Source organism: Aspergillus ruber (assembly GCF_000600275.1).
Source record: "Aspergillus ruber CBS 135680 unplaced genomic scaffold scaffold00026, whole genome shotgun sequence".
Lineage (NCBI taxonomy): Eukaryota > Fungi > Ascomycota > Eurotiomycetes > Eurotiales > Aspergillaceae > Aspergillus > Aspergillus ruber.
The window spans coordinates 273,919-283,421 of NW_024467322.1; the positions used below are offsets into that span (position 1 = coordinate 273,919).

The window sequence follows — 9,503 nt, forward strand, 5'->3', positions numbered from 1 at the left end:
CAATCCATGTCAATTAAAGCATTACTCAGTACGAGACCAAGAAGCCATTAAGTCCGCTTAGTACCGCAATAAATAAAATAATTAAAGCGTGCCAAATTGCATGCAATCAGCCGCTATTCTTGAGAAAGAGATAAGCGTACACGGTCTAAAAGGCCGATACCCCATGAAGGTAACCTTTTAGTTTAGAAAGCTTCTGAGCTAATTGAGGCCCCGATCGAGGCCCCAATAGCACCAGCACTCTCCCACCTCCCGAAGTATGGTTATAATAACTATTAGATGAGACATCTCTAATTGAATTTAAAAACAACCTGACACTCTATATAGCTAGAATAATGATATTTCAAGTCTCGAATCTCTAGGGCCAGTTATATATCGTTTTATCGTTTATTCCAGCATTAGCAGAGTTATGCAGGAACTATAAAGGTTATACAAATTGATACATTATTCTTATAAACTCCCACCTATAAAATACATCTTGTAAATCAGCCACTTTTCTATTAATGGATAAAAATAGAAGTGTACTAATATTAAATCTGAAATATAGCAGTATTATCCGATAAAGTAGTTCACGGGTGAGCTGCGGACTCTGTATTCCCATATAAAGTAGTATTTTCAAATCTGCCATAACCCAACAATAACCACGTTCAATAATGGGGTTGAATTATATCAGTGAATCATAGATAAGTATACATAATGATAGGAGCTGCTTATGCTTAAAATAAAAGAATAACTGTGTTAAACACATGCTGCACATCAAAATACACGGTAATTTATATATGTCTCTTTGGTGTAATTAAAGTATAGACCGTCCATTATCTAGAACATGCTGCTCAAGATATTGAGCAAAGGATAAACTGGGTATGTTGTAGCGAATTTGAAAATGCTACTTTATATAGGAATACAGGGTCCGCAACTCACCCGTGAGCTACATTATTTTATCAGCTAATTTATCAAGTTTAAGAACTATGAGTTACCACTTTATGGCTTTTATATATGACCTGAATAAGATAGGTAAAACAATCCATTTACGGTAATCTATATATAGTACTGCCACATCACTTAATTTAATATTAAATTATATATAAGTCTACTTAGCACAGCCTAGATGATGGTCATCAGACGCCTTGGCCCTTTGGTAAGCTTCAAACCTCTATCCTAATCACTATTAAAAGTCTCTTCTATAAATTAGTAAAGGTAAATTGTATAACGTGGTCGGTAAGCGAGCGACGCACTATCCAACCGAATCTCACCCATCCGTCTTAACCTTTTTTTTATTGCCTATCATGCCACCAAATCGCTCTCAATCCTCTCAAAAATGGACCGAGCAGGAGGGTAGAGTCTTGTTAGCTGGCCATACCAATCGCCATAATACGCGCGCAAACAACCATAAGCTGACTGAGACTGAGGTGTATACGCTTCAATAGACTTTGTCAATGGATTCACGTGGCGCAGCGCCTATCCCTACTGCTGTTCGAGAAAAAGCCAATATTCTGCTTGCTCAGCGCTGCCAGACATCTCTAGAGACTGTTGGTCAACCAACAATGGGGGTATAATTTCACCCAGCGTCAACCAGAGATCAAAAGGCGCTATAATTGTCGACACGACTATCAGCGCGCCGAAAATGTAGACCCAACGATCATTCAACAACAATGGTTTAATCTAGTGCAAGAGACAATCATACAATTGGTATCGCATCTGAAGATATATCAATTCAATGAGACTGGTTTTGCTACGGGCCTCACTGCTAGGGTTATCGCACGCGCTGAATACTATGGTCGACAACCTATATTGCAACCTGGTAATCGCAAATGGGTCACATCAATTGAAGCGATCAATGCTACTGGATGCGTACTACACTGTCACGGTGCCAGCCTGTCCTGCGCACGTGACCCACACGAGATATCTATCTGTGCCTGGCGCTGATCCTCTCGCAGCTCTTCGAGCTGCGTCTTGTCTATGTATCTGTAGATAGCCTGACCTGTAGCTTAACCTGTTCGTCAATTCCTAATATATCTGTACCTGACCCTGCACCCTGACATACACCATATCTAATTTTTAAGGGCAAGGTCTTTTGAATCATGGTTTGATGACCTTCTATCAAACTGGCATATCGATATCTCTCACCTAATGGATGGACTACTGATCTAATTGGTCTATCTTGGTTAAATTATCGGTTATTGATACTTGATGGCCATGGTAGCCATCTTACATCCCAATTCGACCAAACCTGCGAGCAAAATAAGATCATACCAATCTATACGCCGGCTCATGGTCTCATCTATTACAGCCATTAGATATAGGCTGTTTTGCAGTTTTTTAAACGCGCTTATGGCTGTTTGGTCGATAAGCAGATACGCTGCGGATTTTACCATATTGAAACTTAATTTCCTTGCTTCCTACCCAAGCGCGTGTGCATGATATAAAGACTTCTAATTAGGATAAATCCTACCTGTACTGAGCAAGTACTGCTTATAAGGGGACTTCTTGAGTTCTTCAGATCCATAGTGGCTCCTTAATCATTGTTTAGACAATAATTTAAGGGCCATTCTATTCTTTATTAAAGCAGGCTCTAGGGAGTTGGTATTACTTCCATGGTAAGATTTCTCAAATAGCTATATGTACTGATGATGCTTTGTTATCTCTAACACTGCCCGGTATCTATTTATGGCATCTGCCCTGTTTCTTGACAATTGCCCTTTTTTTTTCTTTCTTTCTCTTTTTTTTTTTAGAAAAAAAAAAAATCGTTACTTCTCAAAGCTAAGCTCTATCACGATGGCTCATCATCATTTACCTTCCTGATTGGGATTAGTTCTCATAGCTCCTATACCCATATAATTATCTCCAGTCACCCTTCCCTTATGCTTGCTTACTTGTATATATAGCTATCATTTGAATAGGCACTTTTTGAGTTATCACTTATTCAGGATAGGTATTAATGTATAAAAATGGTGATAACGATTTAATATAATAATATGGATACTTAAAATAATCCGCAGAGCCATGACATTCTATTTAGAGAAAATATAGAAAACGTTGACCTGTGTCCTCTCCATATGTGAAGTAGCTATTATCTATGTCATTGGATTGCTTGAATATGCAACTTACTGACTTTTAATTATGACTTCCAGGTATATAAAGCTAACGAATTTAAAACCTGATTGACAATATTTCCCGTTTGCAGGCCTTACAAATGATCTACAGAGAGCATTGTTTGCCAGTTACCCTTACAATTTAAAGATTCCTATCTTATCTGCGGTTGGTTGTTATAAGGTGGGAATTATAATACTTTTATTTAGAATTATAACAATGATCTAAGCTGATGTTATTTATTACTTCTAGCAAATTGTTTTTATTAACCTCCTTTGTAGACTGAACCAGTCAATGCAGTTACCAGGAACATGTTATCTATGAAGAGGATATCCAGAATCATAGAGACCGGCTGTGCCATGGGACTGCTCAATTTCAAAAGTGATTACTGCATTTGACCGCAGTGAGAGACCTCGTATAGTTATCCAGGGCAACCGTGAATGGGTTACTAACCTGACGAGCTTACACCTGTGCCTCGGAAGAGAGCTCCAGTGGCTGTGGGACTATTGGGCACACTATGAGGGATTGTCTCAGTGAGTAGTTTTATATTTGACCTACTGGATAATAAATTCAATGATCAATGGTTGATTTACGTTAATAGGTTAGAATGAATTAGAATTATTCGGGTTTTCTTTATTTTTTTTTTTTTATTCAGATATGATATTATTACTGCATTTGCTATTTTGTTCTTATTTAGATTTAGGATTTATTATTACTTTCCACAACAAAATTTAGTATGATAGTTAAGAGTACCATGGCTGATAATAATTATAGTAAGCCAGTTATTATTATCAACTTATCTATTATTCATATGAGATTATAATTGAATGATTTTATTCCAGAGCTAGCATTAATATACCTACTATCACTGCTGTTTGTTACTGGGCTAACTTACTAATTATATTGGTTTATTTTACTAGATTAATCTATTTATTAATTACATTCTGGCTCGTCTGGAGATAATACATCATCCTATTATTGTACAGTAATATACTATTATTGACAATATTAACAATATATTTATCTGTTATATATGAGTCTAGCTCCTAACTAATTAGGCTTTCATTACTCCCTCCCCTAATTAACGTAATCCACGGCCGAGTTGCGCATCTTGGCCGCAGTCAACATGATTTTTGTAGCTTTTCAACCACGAACACCATTTAAATGGACTATTTAAAAGACGAAATGAATAGTTATTTACTAGGGCAGCTTCTGATAGTATGTGCGACAGTTGCACAGCCACTGCAGCGTGGTGGAGCGCGCCAATGAGTTACAGGTGTAGGCTCATCAACCTGCTCATTAAGCTGTGTATCCAGCTGCTGAACGCGCTCACGACCTTCCCGTACAGATATGAAGAGATCATCCCCAATAGAACCATGCCCCCTTGCTTTCTTCTTCTATTTGCGCACATTTCCAGTGCGTAGAGACCTGATTTCTTGGTGAAGAAGAAGGTTCATATTCATTGCCATCTGCGCTGCCTTTTCAAGATGTTGAATATGAGAAATTGGACTGCTAGAAAGCGTTCCTTTCTTTTGAAGACTTCTCTGTAGGCTCTGAACCTTGCAATCAATTTGGCGAGGATTTTGAGGTGTTTGAAAAGCAGAGGAGATTGACCCTTTAACTTCAATAAGAGGTGGTGTCGGCGTACGAAGTTGAAAATTAATCTTTTTAAGAACCCGGTCTTTATCAAGTGGCCTAAGACCAGCAGCACCTGCGAAGCCATTGCAAATATTCTTTCCAGTGAAGACCTGATCACGCGCAGGAGGATATAGATGCAGAAAGTCCTTATTATCAATGTGGTTATTTCCAGCCACCATCATCCCCTCAACTAGTTTTCCGTACGCGCATTTGAGCGGCCCAAAAACACCAACATCAAGTGGCTGAAGAAGATGAGATGTATGTGGAGGCATACAAAGACAGATAATTGCATTTTCTTTGCAAAAATCATCAAACCCAGCAGTTTGGTGACTTGAATGGCCATCAGGAATAAGCAACCGCTTTGCACCAGTTGAATGTGGTTTAGAAAAAGGATCAAACACTTGCTTCAGCCACTAAAGACCTATCCCATCTGTTGCCCAGCCATTGGCGCTATTTGTAAGCTTCCAGGCTGGATGAAGGTTAGGCTCTTGATACCAAGGAGCTTGATGTTCTTTCCCTTTCAAGTTGACCACTGGTGGTATGGAAATCCCTTTTGAGTTGATGCATTCAATGATAGAAACCCATTCACGGTTGCCCTGGATAACTGTGCGAGGCCTCTCACTGCGTTATACTGCAGTAATTACCTTAGACGTCGTACAGAGTCCCATTGCAAAGCCAATTTCATCAAAATTCCAGATGTCATCTTCATGGATCCCATATTCTTGAATAGCTGCATGTACAGCCTCAAACCACTTATTTAAGACTTGGATCTTCCTGCTTTGCACGCTGGTATGTAATCCTCCGGTTATATCTTGTTCGTAGTTCAGGACGGCGCTTTATGAAGGAGGCCCAATTGACTCCAATAGTTGCAGTAGAATCTCATACGTTTTTGAGGTAAAATCTGTGCCATTTCACGCAAATATTGCGGTCGAATTGAAAATCCTCGTTTATCTGCATCCAGCAGTTGCTTGACAAGAGCTTCCTCTTCAAAATCCGTTAATTTATGGCTACTGGCGCGTGTTTTTGATCGTGATTTCATTCCTTTAAAAGAATAGCCTCAGACACTCCAAAAACAGATGCAGTCTCTCGTTTTGATTGGATTTTTTTATTCTTAATCGTTGAGTTAGCCATTTGCATTCTATTTTCTTTAGAAAGAGGCATCTTTATAGGATGAAGATAGAAAAAAGCCGCACTGAAGAATATGGTCATGAAGATATTTGATGGGACGGAGAAGGTGCGCAACTCGGCCGTGGATTACCGTTAAGATTAATTATTATTATATTATTTTGGCAACAGAAGTTATTCCAATTAATTTACTATGGTTTTAATCATCTCCATCTGCACCTTAATCATTCTTCATAAACATTTTATATAATATATAATATAACGTATTTCACATGCGACTGGCGAACCCACCCCCCTGGTATAGTAATGTATAGTATTTAGATACATTTATTTCAACCAAACGTCATATGATTAACAGAGCAAGCTATAAAGGTCTATCCGGGCATGCAATTGTCTCATATTCTTCACTTTCGCAGGTACCAGTTTAATTTACTAGCATTAGATAATATCAGGTTCTTTTAACTCATCATTCTCTTTAGAGAAGTAGTATATTCATATTAAAAATGGCTATTTCAGCTGGTATATCTTTAAATGAGAATCTACTATAAGTTAGAGGCAATTGTTATATGTTTATTTATTATACAGTATTTCTGGCATGTTAAATAATTAGATTATTAATTAAATCAAAGCCATGGAAACTCAATACACCAAAAATTTAATTATAATACCCTAAAGAGACTGTATGAGTCCTTTATGAGTATATATATCTGTTTCCGGCTGCCATCATGCCCTCAGTTAATTTCCATATGGGCGTTTAAGCGGTCCAAAAACATCAATTCTTTTACTAGCTAAGCGAATATGCTATAGATAAGTAGCATATAAATGATAAAATGAAATGAAAATCATATTAATAATGTGTGAACCACCCCTTTTGCCTCTAAAACTGCATTAGCACGGTTCTCCATAGACATTACCAACCCATCAAAAAAGTCCTGTCCTGAACTCTTCCATGCATTCTCCATGGCTTTATAGAATTGCTTTTTCAATTACTCTTTAGATCCCATTAAATAATTCAAGGTCTGGATAGAGCATATATATACGCTCTTTCAACTTGGCCCAGGCATGTTCAATAGGGTTCAAATCAGGTGAGTAGGGTGGCCAGTCAATAAGAGGAATACCATGTTCATCAAACCAACTCTTAGAAATATTGGTTATATGTATGGGAGCATTATCTTGCATGAATTCCATACCAGGTTCCCATATAACAGGTAGATAATCTTCGATAATCTCCAAATAGGACCGTGAAGAATACCCTCTTGGAGCAAATTCTTCATCCCGACTCATTCGATAGCTTTCAGTGTGGCCACCACCCCAGACTGCCGCCCAAATCATGATAGATATTCCTTTGCCATTGGTGTATGAGACTATGTGCTTCTTTTTCCATTTGTAAAAGAATATATCGCTTATCAGCATCAGAAAGGATCTCTGGCCATCCAATGCGAGAACTAGTGCCAGTGCTTGAGAACTGATATGTTGCAATGGTAGGGTTTGAATTTTGTATATGGTAAATTCATTTCGCGCTGAATATCGGCCTTTTTCTGGCCTGCAAGAAATCGGCCGACTGTAATTACCCATTGGAAAGTTTCTAATTTTTTTCTATTAATCCTATTAGAGCTAATAGATTTAAGTGTAGAGCATGGTGAGGTGGTTGAAAAGATGATGAACAATATCAGGTGGCGCGTCACGCGACGCAGAATCACTTAGACTTTTGTCGGGTGAATTATCTGGGAGGTAGCATTAAACAGATATTTGCTATCAATAAGTGTCGAAGAGATAAGTAAAGGGGGATAAAAAAAAGTTTAAGATATTGAAGAATCATTGAGAGGGTCTGATTTCTACTCAGGTTTTTAAAATATTGAAGGGTAAGTGACTATTTATAAAGCATGATAACTGGCACTCAATAAATGATGTAGTAAATATATAGAATAAGAGTTGAAGTGTATATCAGGAAACTAAAAAATGGGTAAGGCTCGTATTTGACTGTTTATAATATCAGGGTTGTCATCAGCTAACTATAAGTAAATAAATGTGATAGCACAGAAAAGAGCAATATATAGTTCATCATCTTAGAGAAAATAATGGTGGTCATTAAAGGCTCACATTTATGTAAGAGATTGATTGGCCTTGATACTTATTAACAATCATCCTTATATAAATTAAATAAACAGGAAATTGGGGGCAGCGCATTATAAAATCAATAAATGCTACTAGCATTGTTTAAGATTCATTCAAAAATGACATGTAGCATGTCATTATATTCCTCATTATAAGTCAATTCGAGATATCAAGATAAGGCATAAAGAAAGGTCATTTCTTATAACGTAATTCCCGAGCCACCCGGCCACCCGGGCCACCCGGCCACCCATCCATCTACCATCTACTTTATTGGCATATTTATCAACCACAACGCAGTAATATTGACTATATTATCTCTCTGGACAGGCATTAGATCTATGCCCTATATTTCTGCATTTTCCACATGTCGGTAATCTGCGCCTTGGTGGTTCTGGCTGCGATTGAACTGGCGGAACTGCCTGGTTTAGAACTGGTCCAACTGCCTGATTTGGCTGCTCAACCTGCTGAAATACCTCCTGAGCCTCTCCCACTGATACACCCCCCTCATGAGCTAGTCGTCTCTGCGTACGAGCCCTCTTTTTCTTTGTTTTCTCATTTTCAGTGCGTAATTGTTTGTTTTCTTGCTCAAGCAATATGCCTTGATGCATTGCAATTTGGCAGCCTTTAATAAGCTGGTTTAGTGCAGTTTTTGAAGGTGTTGGGGGGCTGTTTGAGCGTTGTTTTAGGAAAGTTTTGATTGATGAGGCTTGCTTTAATAGCTCTTTGACATTTGCAGGTGTTTTGGGGCTGAAGATGCTTGATCGACTGGTAGGGCGGCTTCCCGGGGGGGTAGGTGTATGAAGCCGAATGTCAAGCTTTGATATCACTCGATTGGCATTAAGTGGTACTAAACCAGCCGCTGCAAAGCTATTTTGAATTGTGACTGATTTGAATGCCTCTGCACGTGCAAGTGGATATGCCATAAGAAAATCAAGCTTATCAATGTGATTGAAACCAAGCCGCTGCTTTTGATCAACCATGGTACCATACGCGCGTTTAAGCGGGGAAAAACAACCAATATCAAGAGGCTGTAAAAGATGTGATGAATGTGGTGGCATACAGATTGATATGATATTGTTTTTAGCACAGATTTGGTCAAATTGGGGGGTAAGATGACTACCATGGCCGTCAAGGATTAGAAGTCGATATTTGCCTTTTGTATGACTGTTTGTGGCTGGAATGAAGGTTTCTTCTAGCCATCGAAGGCCAATTCCATCTGTAGTCCATCCATTCGGACTAACTTCAAACCGCCAATCCCTAGGGAGCTCTTCAAACCAAGCTTGTTGATATTGCTTCCCTTTGAAGATTATAACTGGTGGAAGTGCCCACCCACTTGCATTAATCGATTCCACCACAGTTGCCCACTCACGATTCCCTGGTTGTAATACTGAACGCTGGCCATAGTACTCTGATCGAGTAATCACTCTTGCAGTAGATGTAAGGCCCATTGCAAAGCCAGTTTCATCAAAGTTGTAGATATCTTCATTGAGGATGCCGTACTGCTGAATTGTAGCTTGTATAGTATCAAACCACCCCTG

The 9,503-nt window shown here is 38.6% G+C and overlaps 2 protein-coding genes across 2 annotated transcripts; one reads left to right on the plus strand and one right to left on the minus strand.

The window, feature by feature from the left end:
* Positions 1-1,358: 1,358 nt before the first annotated feature.
* Positions 1,359-2,378, plus strand: EURHEDRAFT_543632 (uncharacterized protein). The gene is made up of 2 exons (XM_040787420.1): positions 1,359-1,874; positions 2,061-2,378. The coding sequence occupies exons 1-2, from the start codon at positions 1,715-1,717 to the stop codon at positions 2,126-2,128; spliced, it is 228 nt and encodes a 75-aa protein (XP_040636268.1). The 5' UTR covers positions 1,359-1,714; the 3' UTR covers positions 2,129-2,378.
* Positions 2,379-6,742: 4,364 nt separating this feature from the next.
* On the minus strand, positions 6,743-7,245 carry EURHEDRAFT_186358 (uncharacterized protein). The gene is made up of 2 exons (XM_040777897.1): positions 7,041-7,245; positions 6,743-6,987 (listed from the first exon to the last, which is right to left on the minus strand). Exons 1-2 carry the CDS (start codon positions 7,122-7,124, stop codon positions 6,844-6,846), a joined length of 228 nt encoding a protein of 75 aa, XP_040636269.1. The 5' UTR covers positions 7,125-7,245; the 3' UTR covers positions 6,743-6,843.
* Between the last annotated feature and the right edge of the window lie 2,258 nt (positions 7,246-9,503).

What these genes read in the sequence shown, in the direction of transcription:
- EURHEDRAFT_543632 (XM_040787420.1), top strand. Translation starts at nt 1,715, where the DNA reads ATGAGACTGGTTTTGCTACGGGCCTCACTGCTAGGGTTATCGCACGCG. An exon ending in CACTGTCACGGTGCCAGCCT is followed by an intron (nt 1,875 to 2,060) that starts GTCCTGCGCACG and finishes CTAATTTTTAAG; the next exon opens with GGCAAGGTCTTTTGAATCAT.
- EURHEDRAFT_186358 (XM_040777897.1), bottom strand. Translation starts at nt 7,124, where the DNA reads ATGAAGAATTTGCTCCAAGAGGGTATTCTTCACGGTCCTATTTGGAGA. An exon ending in ACCTGTTATATGGGAACCTG is followed by an intron (nt 6,988 to 7,040) that starts GTATGGAATTCA and finishes AATATTTCTAAG; the next exon opens with AGTTGGTTTGATGAACATGG.